The sequence below is a fragment of the Pelodiscus sinensis genome, chromosome 2 (assembly GCF_052426305.1).
Source record: "Pelodiscus sinensis isolate ZL-2025 chromosome 2, ASM5242630v1, whole genome shotgun sequence".
Taxonomy (NCBI): Eukaryota; Metazoa; Chordata; order Testudines; family Trionychidae; genus Pelodiscus; species Pelodiscus sinensis.
The window spans coordinates 234,568,990-234,588,773 of NC_143053.1; the positions used below are offsets into that span (position 1 = coordinate 234,568,990).

General features: G+C 38.4%; 1 protein-coding gene across 5 annotated transcripts in view; it reads right to left on the reverse strand.

Annotated features, from left to right (window-relative positions):
• The window catches only part of CUL2 (cullin 2), an 89,622-nt gene that overhangs the window by 15,527 nt on the left and 54,311 nt on the right, over positions 1-19,784 (reverse strand). For all 5 annotated transcript variants that reach the window (XM_014578525.4, XM_006133006.5, XM_075922692.2 and 2 more), the window contains 7 exons: positions 16,399-16,458; positions 15,513-15,641; positions 15,302-15,388; positions 14,579-14,731; positions 13,270-13,347; positions 1,986-2,052; positions 569-771 (listed from right to left, as the gene is read on the reverse strand). In XM_014578525.4, the coding sequence (XP_014434011.1) occupies positions 569-771; positions 1,986-2,052; positions 13,270-13,347; positions 14,579-14,731; positions 15,302-15,388; positions 15,513-15,641; positions 16,399-16,458 (777 nt within the window). The remainder of the gene's footprint in view (positions 1-568; positions 772-1,985; positions 2,053-13,269; positions 13,348-14,578; positions 14,732-15,301; positions 15,389-15,512; positions 15,642-16,398; positions 16,459-19,784) is intronic.

Below are 19,784 nucleotides of genomic sequence, written 5' to 3' on the forward strand. Positions count from 1 at the left end.
CCTTTTAAATGTATTAAGAGTCAGCAGGCTTCCGCCAGGCTCTTCTTCCTCTCCCCCTCCTCCCGCCAGCCTTTTAAGTGCTGTGCTTCTAATTTTTAAATGTATTAAGAGCCAGTAGGCTCTAAATACATTTAAAAAGCAGTGGCACAGTATCTGGGACTGGGTGAAAGCTGGGCATCAGCTGATTTCCAGCTTGCACTCAGTCCCAGATACCTTCCCCACCCCCCGCAAAGATGGTGCTGGGGAAACCAGCTTTTAAGCCAGCTCCCCCCAACACTGGCTCCTGCTCCCTCCCCTTTGCGGCCTCTTATAGAGGCAGCAAGAGAGGGCAAGCGACTAATCAAGGGACTAGTTGACTAGTCGCTTACATCCCCACTATCCTCTCCACTGGTTAATTCCATCCAGAAGTCGCTATTTATGCCTTCCCCAGAAGAATCTGAGAACAGGAACAGTAATCTGGATCTATGTGAGTGGTAAACATCTTTCAAAAATGAAATAGAACTCATGGGAAGACAGAAACAAATCACAACTGGAAACGTCACAATTTCTGTGTGACATTACAACTTACCTTGTCTAAGTCATGGTTGATCATTTTGACATCAAGTAATGATTTTATGGTTTTTGTCAGTTCCTTCTCATTCATCTGTGTGCTATCCTGAAGTTCTTTATAACTGACAGTTTCACTGTTGTTGAAGGCAAGCAGTACTGCCATTTGGTATGTTGTAACCATGGCTACATAAGGTTTACACAAATAGTTCATTTTTACTTCACCTGTAATAAATAATAATAGTAGTTTCATAAACATGCGCATGCAGGTCAGAGATTTGCACTTGTATAAATGGCTGTATGGGTGTTTATCTAGCTGCGTGGGGCTGCAAAACCTATACATATAATCATTTTTGTATTTGGGTATGCAAACAGGAGGGCTTTTAAGGTAAAAATTCAGATGAAGAATATATGCTACAGATATGCAACATATTTTAGAGATTAAGTGAAGACTGCTAATACTGAACTTGGACATAGCAGAATTTCATTTAAAGTAACGAATACAGTAAAGGCAAAATAGTTTCAAGTATATTACATGTAAAAAATGGAATTAACATTGGATTTTATTAAAGAAGCTCAGTGGAAAAATAATTCTCTATAATGGGAGGTGTCTGAATATTGTAAGTTTCTTTATGTCTCCCTTGGAAACAAAAAAGCACGGAGACAGCTACCTGAAAACTTGTTGGAGGGGTGGAAGTAGATTAATGGGAATCCTCAGTTATGTCAGTTCATGTATCTGAATATTCAATGCACTGCTGTGTGGTACGCTGACTATTATTCACCTTTATAAAATATGCTGTGGTGTTCAAATATTAAGGACTCAGTTTACTGAATTATTTGTAATATAGGTGAATAACTGAAAATAAAACCATGATTTAATTAATGCTACAAATGAAAGCAGTATAATATACATGATTTAGGAATGAGCATGGTAAAAAGTAAATCATTATTGTTATTGCTCACTTAACTAATAGATAATGAGTCTGATTTTTTAATGGCTTCCTTCTGCTTCTGTATCACAGAGCTGAACGTCACGTCAAACTGGTCTCCATTAAAACTTGTGTACTCAAGTTAAGGTAAAAGGACATTCAAAAAGTCAAGTAGTGTAGAGCACTTAACTGGTTGAATGTCAGCTCAATGGTTAATAACCCAGAAGTTGTGCCATGGTTTTTTAAAGATTATAGTGTACTCTAATATGTTTTTTACCAATAACTGGATGTAATTTATTTAATACAGAAATACTGTTTGAGGTAAAAGCAAAACAATGTTCATTTACCTTTGAATGTAAAATGCAACAAATGGCTTTATAAAAACTTAGTTCCAAATTGGAAAGGAGTTTAGCTATATGTAAAACAGGAAAGTATTTATTGCCTAGTGGTACGTGAAGCATGTGGTAGTTTTAAAGTTTTCAATACACCAGAAATATGCATTTATTTTACCTGTACAAAGATAATGTAACCAAGTAAGCTTCCTCCCACTGAAGTGCTGACTGTAAAATAATTCAAACTGTAAAACAAAAGTAATCTTCAGTTAAATCACTTAACTCCTTTATAGCCTTAATAATTTACTATCACATTCCCACCACAGTTAATAAAGAAATATTAATTGAATATTCATCATTTTCTACTTAAGCATTTACATAACAAACATAAGAACATAAGAATGGCCGTACTAGGTCAGTATTTAAAATACTATACTATATTTCTTCACATGCTCACAAAATGTAAGCTGAACAATTTGAGATTTTGCTTTTGTCCAAAATGCCTTAGCTAAACATTTAAACCTCCATATCATAATTTGAAACCTAAGAATTTAGGGACTATGTCAAAGAAATTATATTAATTACTACTACTGTAAGCTCAGTATTGTTCACATTCAAGTGTTGTCAACATTGATCCCAAAAGGATAATTGATAAAATTGTGTATAATAATTATAATATTGTACTATTAGAATAGTATTAATTAGGATACTAATAGCATATTACTACTATTACTGTTAAAGTCTCTATCACATACGTTACATTTGTAACCTTTCCTATAATGCAATCATCATCCTTTATTCTATTTTTGATTCACTGTTTCAATCAAACTAAAACACACATTTCATTTGTGTTTAGATGTAACTTAGTTACATCTACAGGTTTTGATGTATGTTGTAATTAAAAGCAAATCATGCTTAATTACATAGTGTGTACACACAGACACACACACGGTTCTGGACAAATATTGAAAACATCTAGATTAACATATTTGAGAACAAATTACATCAATAAAGTAATTCAAAAGCTAATTCAGGAAATGTAACATAATATGTATGAACGTGACTGCTTACTCATAATATTCATCATCTTATAAACTGCATTTATATTTTAAATTACACAGGTATGAACATTTGGATAAACAAACATTTTCAGACACAAAATTAAGAGGTCTGGAAATTCAGACAAACAAGCAAGTTTCAAACAATTAGTTTATTTTTCCATGACATTTATTCTAATTTCAAAAATTTCTTATACACTATAAACATGTACTATTTCCTCCATACACATTTAGTTTAATAAATTATTAAAGAAAGGGGATGCTTAAAGAAAAAAGACCTAAAAAAGCAGCTTATTTAATTCCTCAACCGTGGAAGCATAGAGAGCATAGCCTGCTAAAAGTCGAGGATTACAAAAGAAGAAAATGCTCAGAAGAAGAATTATTTTCTCTTAATGATTTCTCTGAAGCTGTTTTGTGCTTATTTATAGATTTTATATCTTCCTAAAGTTCAATTACTTATAAGATTTTACTGACTAAGTCAAAATCAAAATGAACCACATATTGAGTAACACAACTCTTTAAATGGCACAATAAAGTCAGAAATGTAAGTAAAAGCTGTAGCTAACATTTAACTCTGCACATCTGCAAGAAAAAAAAAAAAGAGGCAATCTAGTAGATACAAGGCCATCAGATAATACCCTCATTATTATTCACAATAGGGGACCAGTGAGACAGAGACATACTATCCTTAAAAAAAGCAAACATTGTCCTTTAAAAGCATCAAAAGTGAACCAAACTCCCCTTTGTTATTCCACTGGCAAGTCCATATGGATCATATTGTATCATTTTGCAAATGCTTAAAAATTAAATTTCAAAATCAGTCAGAAATAAAGTCACAATATTAATTTTCAAAACACAGGAATGTCACAATTTTCCCTGAGACATTATAAAGGAATAGCAAAATCTGAGCACTGTCTGTATTTCTGAATAATATTCAAATATAACTAAAGCCTAATGCCTCCCAAAATAGAAACAGTCTTCAAAGTGCCTATTAGTCCTTTTGGATTAAATATGACTAACATGTTTAAGTTATACACTATTCAATGTTATAAAAATAATTGGTCCTAACTCTTAATATAGACTACTCTTTGCCCCTGGAAAGCAGAAACACTTTGGAATCCAATTTCCTCTCTTCTTCACTACAATGCATATCATCACAACATATGCTGCTATGATGTTTTACTGTACATGTGCTTATTGTTGATGAACCAACAAAAGCACTATGTAAGCAGAAATGAGTGCCTTTTGTGGGTTACCAAACCCATAAAAGGGCTTCATCTCTTTCTTGCAGGCTAACAAACTGAGCAGAACTAAAGTCACCAAGTGCAGATCATGCTACCACACGCTCTTCACCCCAGTTTTAACTCTATGGAAGCAGAGTTGAAGTGCAAGCAATTTTCACTATTTTGATGTCTGTAGAGAGTAATAGGATTTCAAGCCTTCCATAACTCAATTATCAAGATTTAAATTGCCAAGATTATTAAAAATGAGTAGTGACTGTGGGTGTCTCCATTTGTAGATGACCTACCTGAACCTTGAAGGTGTCGGACTTCATAAAATACTGAGCACCCAACACTTCGAAAGTAATCTCCTTCAAAGCACATCAAACTAGACACCGAAAACCTGAAGCACTTACAGTAATTACTCTTGAAAAATCATAGGCAATCTTCAAAGCAATAGTAATCTCGTTCATTGTTTTCTCCTTTATGTACTTTTTACACACAAATTTTAGTACTTGTGATCGGTGTAACACTCGGAGCCCTGGACACTGATTTTTTGTGAAACTATTTTAAGACCTTTAAGTATCAACTTATCATGGTCATATAACAAAGCCACACAAACACACACTCTTTTTCTCTAAAAGACAAGAGGCCTCTTGAAGTTCACTTAGAAGTGCGGGGGGGGGGGGGGGGGGGCCACGGGGAACATGTCCTTAATATATTCTTAATACAATGGGACAATTATGTTTCTCACCTGTAAACTGGTCTTCTCTTATATATACATACACACACACAATATGCCAATCTTGGCATTTCTGGGAAGTCTCAAGCATGGCTCTTGTAACTGAGGTGGCTCTCTAGAAGATTCTTGGAATCCAGTTCCCAGTCTAAATAGGCAATGGGTACTTCATATGCTTAAGCATCCATGTCTAACAGTGATTTCCTATCAACAACAAACAGTAACTTTCAGAAGGGAACAAAGGATTGGTGGATTGGTATATATGAGAAAACCAATTTATAGGTAAGGAACAAATTGTCCCATTCTCACACAATATGCAATCCACCAGTCCTGGCACTGCTGGGAATTAGCAAGCTGTAAAGACAAGAATGAGAGGAACCTAGGAAGGAAAGGAAATAACTTGATTGACATGGGGGTGGGGAACTTAATTCATGCTGATTTCATACTCCAGAATAGTTCACAGGACCACTTTGGTAAGGAATGGAGTGCAGGAGAGGTTCCTTAACAGACAACTTCAAATTCACTTTTCCTGTAAGCTAAAGGTAACTGCAACAAGAAAAGTTAGTTTTATGCTGTGGAAAGCGTTAGGCAGTTCCTCAAAGGGTCACGTGAAAGCTGCAAAACCAATTTCCAACCATGTACAGGTAAGCACAAAGGTAGTCCGCTCCTTTAGATTGCACAAAGAAATCTGGAAATGCATGGGTGAAACTTCAGTGAACTTTCCCTTAGAGAGCGTCTGAGCTCCTGTTGCCACCATCTAAACCTGAAATTTAGCTTGAACCTTTTCTCAAAAACCAATAAACATAAAGACAGTCCCCTGACTAAGCTAAAACCCCAGGTGTACATGTTATAGCTAAAACCCCAGGGGTACATGCCAGGCTGAAAATATAACCAGATATATTCTTACATTTCCTAAGTCTTAGTTCTAATATTTTACCTACTTTCCGGATACTGCCAGGCAAAAGTCCAGAAGTCTCAGCCTTTCATTTCCCAGCTGAAAGGGACAACAATCTCAGGTTCAGGACCTGAGAGGTTTGGTTGGACCCCATGATCAGGATGTTCATTGGCTGTGTCAGAATTTAAGTATCTTCAAGGGACTTTTTGAGACAGACTAACGGTATTTCTTGGGACAGTTTGTCCCAATCTGACTTCTCTTGGCAAAAGTGTTTAATAAAGACAGAGAAGGAACGTGTAAGAGAGCATGCTTGACCATGTTAAGGAGAAGACGTCTGTTTTCCCAACTGCCTTCTCCCAGTGGCTGAAGCAATACACGTAAGCAGTGCAGTTATAGGATGCAAATAAAGTATATTTTGGGGAAGTTCCAGAGCAATAAATTCTTGAAAAAAAAAAAAAACCTGTCTGCCTGTTCATCCATTAGTCCAGATACCGAGACACTCCCACACACAGTTGATCTTTTGTAGTCTTCCTTTAGGATCTTGATCAAGTGCCTTTCTTCAGAAGCTGGGTGGCCTTGTCTGATAGTGAAGGTAATGGCTGTCTAGTTTCAGCAATCCACAAGGACAATTCTTGTTCCTAGTGTCACCGAATTCCAATCAGCTGATACTGTATGGACCCTCCTTCTTGCACATGGTACGGGAGGAAGCCCACATGACTACTCAGCCCCTCTCAGCTTGCATTCACGAAGATTGTGATCACACCAGAAACAGGCTTTGCTTGGAACAAGCTCTTGGGAGAAGAGTCAATTACCTAAAGGATGGAATTACTTGTGTTGGGCATGGGTATGGTCAATCTTTAACAGTCCCATATAAAAACAGAGCCTGCAGAGGAGAAGAACGGCTTGATAGGATACCAGAATGCATAGAAGAAATAAAATCTGACAAATGGTTATACCAGGTTGGTCTGAATCCTCTTTGTTGGCGGGATTTGACTGAATCCTTTAGTTCGTGAGACCTCTGACCTTGACATCAATGTGAGCTTTAACGCCTAGCAGGACCATTTCCCAGAAAAACAAGAAAGCTCTAGCAGTGCACACCAAACTCCTGATCTGGAAGAAGAGAGAGCACTTGTCCATAAGCATGCTGGAAGAAAGTTGGCGATTTTATAAGAAGATTTTTTCAAGCTATGGAAAACAATCATCCCTCCATCCCGACTCAAGCTGGCACGATTATCAGAATATACAAAATAATGTACTAACAATATAAGTTTCTCAACAGCAAAACAAATGAATATGGAATGAGCAATGTAGACTGAAATAAAAAAGGTAAACTTTAATGTATTCCTTCGAATGAATCCAGTAAGGAGACAAGTTTAATCTAGTAGCCCTTGTTGACAGTCACAAGACATTGGTCCTGATTTTTATCCAGGCCAATAAGAACAGTTACTGACCTTTTTAACTGTTTTCTTCAAGATGTGTTGCACATGTCCATTCCAATTTAGGTGTATGCACATTCCCCAAGCATAACTTCCATTTTTCCTATGGTGGTATCTCTCACATTGGGTCTAGCATCTGCCTGTGGATGTAATATATTGCTATTGTATTGTCCATGAGAACAGAGTTTGTCTTGTTTGCAATGAGGATCAAGAATGCCAGACAGGTCAGGTGAACTGTCCTGAGTTCTCTGATGCTGACGTGGAATAAAGCTCCTTTCAAAACCTCAAACTTGGAGGTGACCCAGGTCAACTCCCCAGCCCAACATTAAGGTGTCAGAAGCCAGATATGCAGATGGCTGAGTCTCACAAAGGGTACTCCCACACAGACAGTGTAGCAGTCCAACCACCAAGCCACTTAGTTAAGGACTTCAGATATAACTAACACATCCATAAAGTCTGAAAGTAGAGTATACTATAGCCAATGAGGCCTGGACAAGTCTGAACCATAGCCTCAAGTGTCATACCATTATGTGCATGTGACCACGTGACCCAGGAAGCTCATGCAAATCTAGATTCTTGTGATCAGATGTACCTAAAAGGAGCTTATCAAAGCCGAGATTGTTTGGAAGCAAGGCTTTTGTCTGCACAGAACGAAGAACTGCCATGATGAACTCTTCAATGCTCTGAGAAAACAAGAGACTTCTGTTCTTTTAATTAATAGCTCCAAAGTTGGAAGGTTAATTGTATGAGATTGATGTTACATTCTCCCTGAGTCTTGGGCCAATCCTTGATCAGCCAAACACTGACATACGGGAAAGTGTGAACTCCCCTTCATCTGGAGAAGGTCATGACTACTGACGTACACTTTGTGAAGATCCAGGGAATGGCTAATGGGCTGAATAGCAAAAACTCAAATTAGTAATGGGTTTGATTTACAACAAATCTTAGAAACCTTCCATGGCCTTGGAAAACTGCTATATGAAGGCGTGCATCTTTCATGTCAAGGGAGGGATAAAGGGATGATTGAGGTCAAGAAGATCATGCAGAACTTTAACTTCTTGAGACAGTTAACTGTCACTAATTTAGGATTGGTCTGAGAACCAACAGGGCTTTTGGGATCAAGATATAGCAGGAATAAAAACCTTTTCCTCTTATTTGATGCAGAACACCTTCCTTAACCCCCATCCAAGGGAGGAGTTTTACTTCTTGTCCAACATTTGCTTGTGAGAAGAGTCCCTAGAGAAAGACAAGTTGAGTTGGTAGAAGGTGGTTTTGACAAAAATTGGAGGGTATACTTCAATTCCACTGTGTTTAGGACCCAGCAGTATATTGTTCCAGGCACTGAGGAAATGGACAGGCTGTCGGGGAAGAGGGGGAAAACAAACTGGAAATAAAGGTGCTTTAAAGTGACAGAAAGATGAGAGGCAGACTGCGATGGTGCAAACATCTTAATCTTTCTCCTTCTCTGCTCAAGTCTGGCCGGTTGAGAGTAGAAACAATGAGATTGCTGGGGCCTATAATGCTCCAGATGAATAACGGCCCTAGAATTTCAAAGATGCCTTAAAATCTTTAGGGTTGTGCAGCTTAGCATCTGTACTTCACATGGAAGGTTCTGCACCATCTGCTGCATTTCCTGAGGAAACACAAAGGACTGTAACCACAAGCTCCTGTGCATGAGGATAGCCATGGCCATTGATCTGGCTGTGAAATTGGGGATTATTTTCTACTAACCATAAAGACATCAGCAACCTTTACCTAATTTTTGGGGCCTGAGCAGGAACAGTGAGCACAGCAGTATGTCTACTGGTCTGAGCAGAACTAATCCAACCAGGGAATGACCAAATTTGTTATCAATCCCGAGTCACTGTCTTTCCCTTCTTTTACAATGGAAGAGAACTCCTGCCTGGGTGCACTGAGGAAGCAGGTCTTTAAATTTTTGCATTGCTTCCCATATATTAAAACCATAGCAACGTAACAAGGCTTGCTGGTTTGATGCACAGAGCAGCACTCTTTCTGTGGAGTAGACTTTCCTGCCAAACAAGTCCAGCTTTTGAGGATCCTTTACCTTAAGTGTGGGTCCTGACTGACCTTGATGGCTACCATCACTAAGGACTCAGGAGAAGAACGAGTGAATAGGTATTTGCAGTTCTTAGTAGGCACAAAATATATGTGCTCCTTCCATTTAGCTGTAGCTGGGAGAAAAGTAAGGATCTGACAGAGCCGTAATAGGCTCCATGATCTCCTGATTAAGGGGAGGAGCTACATTTCAGGGGTCTGACACCCCAAAGTGTCCAAGAGTCCACGAGTTGTCCCTCTTTCCACCTCTGTCTGGATGCCCAAATTCAAGGCTATCTGCTTTAATCCTGGTAGGCCTTGTGGTCACCCAGGGTGGGGATATCCTAGCAGGCAGAAGTACCTCATCCAGAGAAGAGGAGGGCGTGAGTAAGGAAAGACTCTTCCCTTTTTTCTGCATCAGCAGAGACCTACTCTACAGCTTGGTACTAGGCTCAGTACCAGGCTCAACAGTAGAGTTCAGCTCTCGTGTCTTGCAGCACGGAACTGAAGGAACTCTACTTTGTGAGGCTACCAAATAAGAGTGTCTTGAGATGGAGCCCTGAACTGGGGGAAACCTCCACATGTTCCAAAAAAGCAACTGTATGGGTGCCTATCTCCATAGTCTCATGGTCCAAATGTTTAGAGCACCCCTGCACTAGATGTCCTAGAAGTTGTAAAACAGGCATGGTGAAAAGTATGAGTAATCCCAGCGGGGGGAGACTGACGACGGACTCCACCATCAACCTGGATGAGGAAGATAAGCTGCATGAGGGGATTCTGAATGTCCTAATGCTCCTGGTGCCAGTGAGCAGTTTTGTGGAGACACCTAAGAAGAAGCAATTAGAGAGTGCTCTCAACGTTGTTCAGAGGGTGGGGAAGGGCTCTTTTCCACTTAACAGTGTTGAGTCCTGGATGTGAGGGGACAATGGTACCGGCAGTGTGAACTAATCATAGCTGCCACATACTTCCCAGGCTGGACAATACTGCCAACTGTTTGATACGCCACCTGCTGGGGGATGGCACATCCCATGATGATGTACATGGAGCCAGAATGGATGCCAGTGCCAATGGAGGGGGCTGCAGGAATGCTTGCGAGGGAGAGCAGCATGACATGTGTCTCATGCTATCCCAATTTCCTTGCTGGCTCCCTTTTGGTTTCAGAGAGTGCTTATGTCAGTGCTTGTGGTTCCTCTTCTTGAGTGAGAAACATCAGTTCTAAGAGCATATGCTGGCAGGAAGCACACTCCACACCAAAGTACCGGTGGTCAGGGCAGAGTTCAACTGTGGCTCCACTGCTGGTCTCAGGACTGCCTTCATCAAGAAGACATTCAGTCTCGCTGCTCAGTCTTTCTAGGTATGAGGCTTGAACCTTTTGCAGATCTGACTGTGATCCTTCCTGTGAGCTTCCCCTAATACTTGAGGTAACTCCAGTGCAGGTCGCTCGATAGCATCCACTTGCCACAGCTTAACACCAGGTGACCAAGGCACAAGCCTCTCAAAGTGTAGAGATGTCAAATTACTAATCCTACTTTTCAACTAAGTAGCTACTATAACTATACACACAACAAACAAAAGGAAGCCACTGGACAAGACTGCAATGAGGGAAGTTCCAGCAACTGTCACAGGCAGTAAGAAGGAACTCAAGGGCATGATCTTAACAGGGCATTATGGGGTGCTAGAGCCAATGTGTTAGATGCCACTAAGGAAAGAATTCTGGCAACTATGCTCAGAGCATGCACACACCTATATTAGAATGGGTATAAACAAGCACTCTAAAGATACAAATTTAATCTTCCCTTGTTGGATCAATGGGGTGTGTAGACCAATCACTTTTCACTGTTGCTTGCCAGAAAAATGGAGTTTGAAACCATGCACTGCTGGAATGAGCTAGAATAGTAACCTCTGGGTCTGCTCTGAAAAGAGAGAGAATACTTGGAGAGAAAAGCTAAGTATCAGTACAATCTACATCTGGTCTTAGGATGTTTTTCCTTGTTCACCCAAGGAAACTCAAGCTCCGAAAAACCTACAGATTCCTTGGTGGTGCTGTCTAAGATCTCCTCCTCAGTACATGTCTGTGAAGAGACCTTGCACCATGGCCAATCTACATACTGTTTAAAATGTGGAGCATACTAGAGAACTCAAATAGCATATAATATCACAGAGACCTTTAACAAATGTTTTCCTTCCTAGTATGCATTTTACTGGCAAAACACTGAGACTCTAGAAATGACCAGAAAGATCAAGGCCACAAGATGGGCTATAAAACAGAAATCTTTATTCCTTGAAAATTTTCTAACAGAGATCTTGAAGGGTAAACAGCATGTTTCAGGTAGCCTCCCTTATGGCTTTTGTATTTTCAAGGGCATGGTGAAATAAGGCGAGAGAGTCTGGAGAGCTTCAATTTCCAAGCTTTTAACGAGAAAACAACAAGGTAAGGAGCTCACTTGAAACTTATTGTCCACCTCCATATCAAACTCAGAAAAGCTTACAGCTCTTATGAGGTTTTAGTCTTTTCCCCCTAGATATTTTTTACTTGGATTCTCTGGAGAAGTGTGGTGCATATTAAAGGAGAAAGAGAAGGCCCTTGAAAACCCAGAGGAACAGTACCAAGAAATTAAAGAGTCCCTGAAGGACCTTACACTGGAGAGTTCCAGGAAGTAAAGAGGTATATGGGGGATCTTTTAAAAAACTGCAGCATAGGAAAAATTCCTGGGAGAAGGAAAAGAAAGGACATGCTAAAATGAAGAAGACAGATGACAGAAACAATGAAGAAGGAATCATGCCATTATTTTAAAAAGAGAGTCAAAAACCAAGGAATCCCAGAAGCAGAGTAGGGCCTACTTGACTCTTCCTTAGTCCTACCCTCACTGGACATCTTTGCAAAGCTACTTTTATCAGCTCTAGCGGGGACCTTTTGTGGGTGGTACGTCCGTTGGTGGATCTCAAGGCCAGTGAGGGAAGAACGCCCCAAAAAGAAGAGAACATCTAATAACAGTAGGAAAGGGGGCCTGCCGCCTAATAGGCTTAAAGAAAAAAGTGCTGCAGAAGTCTTGTACCAGGAGTATGTTGAGAAGCCACCTTCTAATAAAGGCTATATATTCAAGAATCTTCTGGTAATGACAGCCATGGAGTGGGACTTCCCAGCAGTACCAGGATTGGTGGAATGAGTATAATATGAAAACACTTTGTTGTTTGATGTACAAGATTTAATATTGCTTAATACACTTAACGAAATATTCCAATTTCTGCTTAAACACTTTAAATACTTTTTATTGAGTAGCAACATGATACTTTAGAGCAAATATTAATGTTTTCCATTCGACATTAGTTTAAGATTATATCCTGAAAATGTACTTGTATACAACTTCTATAGAATTTAGTGTATTTGATAATGCAAAAATATTTTTAATTTCTATATGCTTTCTTCCCAATGCACTTCACAACCTACTTACCTGTTGACAGGGGTCAACTTAGATATTTTGTAGATATTAAATATATACAATGTACATGAAACTAGAATTTAAAATACACATGTATCATAAAAATACAGGACCTCTGAAATGGTGCCACTTTAGGATGGAGGACAAAAAGCAAATCAGACAGCACTGTAAATACCAATAGGAATGAATATTTTGGCCAAAGGAAGGAGCACAGGGGCAAACCCATACTGTTCTGAAAAGTGCAAGACCACCAGAATCATGGTTTCAGTGACTTCTCTGAATCATAAGACAAGGAACTTGTGTGTTGTTAAGATATGATATTGGAAAATATCAGTTGGAAAATATCAGCTTTCCCACCTGAATACTAGGAATCAACATTTGAGCTCAGAGGCACGTATCTATATATTTCAATTATTTGACTAGCTAGAAGGATAAAATTTGGAAATATGGAATTTTGTAAGATCAGAATTTTATTTGGTGAACCCATTCAAACTTCATATAATTGGTAATTATGGTTTACATATAACCAGACACACATCACTATCATTAGCTTTTTGTTTGAGATTCTAATTAAGTATCATAACATTTTCCACAAATTTGCAAGAAGCTACCAACCTACCATCTGTACACTTTTTTCCAGTTCCTGAGGAATTGCAAATGTTGATGAAGGAGCCTGAGTTAGAGGCCATGCACCAGCCTGGCAGAGATGGAGGAAGGGGAAAAGAAAAAAAATTAGCATTCCAATAGAGATTAAAATTAGCTCCAATGACCATAAACACTAAATGAAATATTCCTCTCAAGAATGGTCCTTATAGTTCCAGTCAAATTATAAAGACACATGAGTAGGACTAAGATTGTGTCACTATTATTTTTAGTAAACGTCATGGACAGGTCACGGGCAATAAACAAAAATTCACACAACCTCTCCATGACTTTACTTTAAAAAACCCAAAAAACCAAAACAGGGACAGGGCTAAGTAGGAGAGAGGAATGGAATGGAATCTCATGGAGAAAGACAAGCATGGTGAGGAGGCTAGTTCCCACTCCAGAAGTGGTCACAGCTATAGGACAGGGGTTTATGGCTCCAGCTTCAGCCCCCACCAAGCCCCAGCAGTAGGCGTGGGCACATGGCCCTGGGATACATGATCCCTGCATAGCCCCAGCAGAAACCAGGGTAGGACTGGGGTACAGTGATGGTGGTGGGCACAAGCTCTACTCTGGAATTGGATGGTGCTGTGAAAAAAGGATGCACAGCCCCAGCTGCAGCCAGGATGTGAAAGATGCACAGCCTCTGACATCACCAGAAGGACATATGGGCCCAGCTGCAGGTGGAATACATGTGGCTGAGGGGCACAGCCCTGGCTTCAGCATGGTCCCCATTGCAGTCCCTTATGGAAGCTGTGGGGCTGTGACATGGAGATGGGGCATAGTCACAGGGAGCACACAGTACCCACTGCAGAGCTGGCCACAGTTGCTGGACATGGGTGCACAGTTCCACCCCCAAGTCCTAGCTGAAGCTGCAGAGAGCACAAGTGGAAGAAGTCAGAGATCCAATAAAGTAACAGAATTCATGACTGCCATGGCCTTCATGACTAAACTGTAGTTTTGTGTGTGAGCTACAAATGGAGATATACGACTCGCTAAAATGTATACTGTTAAGAGGCATTTGCTCTAAGTAAGAAAATGGTTAAGGCTTTTGTTTCTATCTTTCCATTATGCACTGTAGAGGGTAAATTATCTTTCAGAAAACCTAGGAAAAATAAGCTGTTTCATATAATCAGGATTGTTCAAAAGTGATATCTAATTTATAAGTTATCAATTCAGTCTGAGAAATATTCATGTATTAGTTACATTTTAGAAAACAGTTTGTTACGAAAATACAAGAAAAAGTACACACAATTGAATAGCAACATTCTATTAATTAGTACCTGTAGAACATATATCTGAAAACTAATTCCCAAATCTATAGTGGCATCTTGGTTTTTGATGAAGTTGTTGAATTTATTGTTGAGATCTGCACTAACGCTCATGTCTGTATACATTCGATGGAGTTTGCTGGTAAACTCATAGCCACAGGCTTGCTGTAAAGAAATATTGTAAAACATTTTGTAGGTAAGAATTAATATTTTATACACATTTCTTTAAAAATAAAGTATGAATACATCCACAAAACAATACTGATTTACAGATTCCCATATTGCTAATGCCCTGTTACCTATAATATAATCAACAGTACCTTTATTTGTCAAGTTATCTAACCTTATCTTTATAAGGTTGCTTTTCTACACAACTTATTTCTAACATTTGTCCACACCCAATACTAACTTACAAAACTGAAAGTTTTGAATAGTTTGCCTAAGTTTTGATCATTGACTGGTGCTACTGGCATAGAAATATGGGTCAAGTAGCAAATTTTATACTATTACCCAAAATAAGGAACTAATTTCAGCGTGGGACTTTTTGTGCGTCAATGCATGAATTCAGAACAGATGAGGTTGCAGTTTTTCATATCACCATAGTGAAACAGCAGCTACCAATTGCTAAATTTGAAAGGTGAATTTTGGCACCTGGTGCTGACCCGGGTTAAATGAGACATGCTTCAACAGTTATTACTACTATTTATATGGTTTTGAAAGGATAGTTCGTATTACCTTTAGTTTATTAATCATGGCTTCTTCAGAGTCCATAGACATAGACAAACCATGAATTAATCGTTTTGCCAACATTCTGGCATAGAACTGTATGAAAAAGTAAGCAAAATGTTTTTAGTTGAGGATTTTTTTAAAAAGTGTGAACAAACATCCTTTATAAAGCCATTTAGGTAATTACATTTTTGTTTTAACACTCAGAATTGGAGGTTACCTTCTGGAAAACATCTTTATCATCAATGTATTTGAAAACAGTAATGAAACTTGTAAGTTTATCTTCTACTTCATTCTCTGTCATTCCTTTGGCTGATTTCTTCAGCAAGTTATCACAATACTTGGCCAGCTCAAGTAAAAAGAAAAAAAAAGAAAAAATAGAAAAAAAAGAAAAACAAAATCTACTTATCAAGTATTGAACAACAGTGTTTGAAAGTATTTGCAACTACTAAATACATAAGGGTAAAAACATGACACCTCAGATGACAAATCAACACAAATAAGAGACAAGGGACCACATTTTGAAACAAAGGCATGTCAAATTGTGTGCACAGAACATGTATATTTTGTGTGGCTTAAGTAGTTATGTCTATTTTTAAAAAGATTTTTGAATATGATTCACTACATGAATATTGTTTTAATTTGTGGTCACTATGTGTTAATAATGACTGCTTTGAGGATTAAATTTTTTTTAATTGCTACTACACTTAAATCTCTGTACTCTGAGTGTCCCGTGGTATGGAGAAAAAAGCAGCTCTGCATGCTGTTAAGTCTTCCTGTCCCCACATCTTGGGGAACAGCAAAGAGCAGAGACACTTCCTCCAAGGCTTCTTCTCCGATAGCAGTGCCTGGGAGTGGTGGAGAGCACGAAGCTTTGTGTGTCCCTGGGAGCAGGGCGGCAGGTAAGTGCCTCACCCCCTCACTCTGCAGCGCCCTCCATAGCCCATCAAAATCTTTAATCTGGCATACTTTATTTAATTCAGTTAGTAACTGAAGTACTCTGAATGCGTATGTCCCGAAGATGTAAACCCTGATTAGGTTTCTTAGAGAATTAAAGAGGTTCAAAGGTACTACCACTATTGCAGCATACAATTTTTGTCACTTACCAGCTCAGGTGCTTTGCAGATCGACTTGGGTTCCCTATAGTTTACTACAGATGTTAGAGCCTATGTAAAAATACACAAACACATATTTTAAGAAATATTCCAACTTTTGCTTTGGTGATAGAAGAATGAAGACAGTGCAAGTTTTTCAGAGCAACAACTGTCTTAAAAAAAAGAAAAGCACAGAATAGAAAAGTGGACAAAAAGAGCAAGATTGAAAAAACCAACATGAAACAGTATACAATAAGCAAGCCACAAGGAATTTATTAAGTGAGACTAAGGAAAGATGCAAGGGGAAGAGTAAATATCACAGATGAGCATGTCAGCTATGGAAAGAAGGTCACAGAACTGTTTTGATTAGAAACGCAAAGGAAGAGAGAGGATGCTAGGTGAACAGGAAGTAAGAGGTTCCAAAAGTAGGTAGCAGGAAGAGCACACACTAGAGTAGGAGAACAAAGGAGCAATAAAGTGAGAAATTAGAAAATTGTATCATCTGGCATGGGAGTACATAGTGGGGAGTGAAAAGAGGTAGCAAATTAGATATAAACAGCAGCAGCAGCAAAGTCTTAATTCAGGAGCATACGTTTGAACTTTAAGGGAAGACAGTAAACAGTGAAACTATCTCAGCATCTAAAGGAGAAGCAGATGAGGCAGATCTTTGAAATATTATAGTAAAGATGAGATCAGAGAGTGAGTCAACATGAGGAAGAAGAAAAGGAAATTAATGATCACTAAGGATCAGGGCTTAAGTGGTTATAAGAATAATAAAATTGCCACCATTAGTATTACAAACAAGCTACATCTACACTGCAGTGCTGTTACAGGATACTGGAGGTATCCCAAAATAGCTACTCCAGGTCTCCTGAGTGTTCCCGTTATTTCAAAATATAATGGGCTCACTATTCCAATGTCCCTGTAAACCTCATTCTATGAGGAATAAGGGACATTTCGGAATAGTGATTTATTCCAAATAAGTGCTGTGTGAACACTGCAAAATTTCAAAAAACGCTATTTAGAATTAACATAGAAATTGTTTATCTTATTTCGACCTACAATGCAGTGTACTGAAGTAACTGCAACAGAACTTGAGTATATGCCAAGCCAAAACATACCATATACCAGTTCCTGTGAAGTGCATATACATTCAATAATTTTTGGTCCACAGGTCTTTGCTTTAAATAAAGAAAGCAAGCTCAAGGGCTTTACTGACCCTCTCTACTCAGTATTTTTAGTGTCCTTCAGGAGTTAGAAGTATATTTTCCTTATAGGCTCTATAGGCAGTGCACTGCTGAATCACATGATGTCTTTGGAGGCGAAGGGTTACAGGCCTTCTCTAGAAGGAACCTTGTTTATACTCTGTGGTTCAGCAACATTCTGATACATGGCTACAAACCCTTAAAAAAAGCCTTGTATGAAGAACACATATAATCTGACAAAATGGACAGAACTCCTAAGGCTTAACACCTCCCACCAAACAATAATTTGGAGATGTACTAACAATATTGGTTATTATATTAAGGTGACATAAAAGATCAGACTTAATTTTTGTAAAAATCCTGTATTTGCACAAACTACAAAGCACTCATTTTGAGTGCAGTCATGAATACATGAAGGCAGGCTAAGACCTTAAATATTTGATGTAAATAATGCAATTAAAACATATACATATTCTCTTCACTTTAACCCATTTTTATCAGGTATTATTTAAGATGAAAGAAGTTGTACTGCTTATGTGACCATAGGCACAATTGTATAAATCTGCTGGTATACTCCACCTTATGGTTTGTACTAATAATTACAACTGAGACTGAAGTCAAATGAATAGCATAGCAATGAATCCTTTGCTTTTAACTTTCTTCAATTACACAAATATTGAAAGACCATTTGTCAAGTATTTTTTATTTTAAAAACATGAAGTTGTAAAAATTAAGCATGTCTATTTCAATTTACTCTTTTGTTGAAATCGATCTACAACTCCACAGGAAAGTTAACTATTGCTACTAGCGTAGATATCACACAAGAGAAGTTTTGTGTCCTGAGACAGTAAACAGTGTATATCAAAGAAAATGACCCTACTCCCTACCTTCAGTGCCCCCCTTATCCTTCCTATGTTCCCTGGGTACCGGGTCAGTCCATCACCAAGCTGGTGGTGGCTGTTCCCCAGGGGGAGAGGGCAGGCTTGAACCCTAGACCTCTGGCTCCTGCAAATGGGTGTGAAAGATTTGCCAAAAAAATTGAGCAATTCCTAAATAAGAAGCAACAGGGCATAGTTGGATAGTCTCCTGTTGCTGAACTTTTACAATTGTTTCTCTAGATTGTGCAATTTCACCATATAGAGCTTAATGAGATTAATAAAACCAAGCCTAAATATTCCTTATTAATTCAGTATGTGATGATGTACAGAACATGAAGGAGGCAAGTTTCCCCAAAGTGCACAACATAAGCAAAATTAACATACACAAAGCACTGTAAAACCTGAACTGGGATTCATAGCAGCAGAAACAAGCCTAAAATAACCTAAACATATAAAAACCTAACTTTTACATAAAAAGAGCAGAAAAGCAATAGAATGCAAGCCATAATATATAATTTACTTTATTGTTTACATACAGTCAAAAATAGGAAAACAAAGTGATACTGTAAATACACATTATCCAAATCTATATCTTTATGTCTAACCAAAATCTTACGTTATAAGTTGTCGAGAGTTTGATGACGGGGAAGATTTATTTAGTAGTTAAAGTATTGTACATATGAAAATTATAATCCTGGTTCAATAGATAAACAACTGATGGAAGGCATTAGATGCCACGTGCCTTTTCTTGGAGAAACCAGACAACATGACCCTGAGAGAGTCCAGCCATGCTACTTGAAAATGTATTACTACATTACTATTACAAATCTTCTATTACACTTATAGGATGCCAACTGTAGTACCTATAAACAAATGCTTTCACTAGCTATACATTTTACAAAACAATTATATAAACCTCATCTCTGAAAACTTATTAGCTTGATTTTAAATAGAGTTTGGCCCTGAAAATGTTAAATAACCAGAACATGGCAATTACCTATGTTGAGAAAACAAAAAAGTTTCCATGTAAATATGTATGATCAAATTATTTGCAACAGTAAGATACAAAATTAATACTTATTTAACATACCTGGTAACTTCAGTGATCAGAGACTAATTCATTATTGCCAAGAGCAAAGGCAGTTTTGAGGTTGTTTTACAGTTGCTTAGTAGACATAGTGCCCTAGAAAATATATTATTTTTAACTATGTCTAATGCACATTAGTTGGAGATAAGGGATCCATTTTCGTTTCAGGATCCTCAGTAGTTCTTTTAGGTTGAATTTGAGTACCTATGGTTAGAAAGTATGTGATTG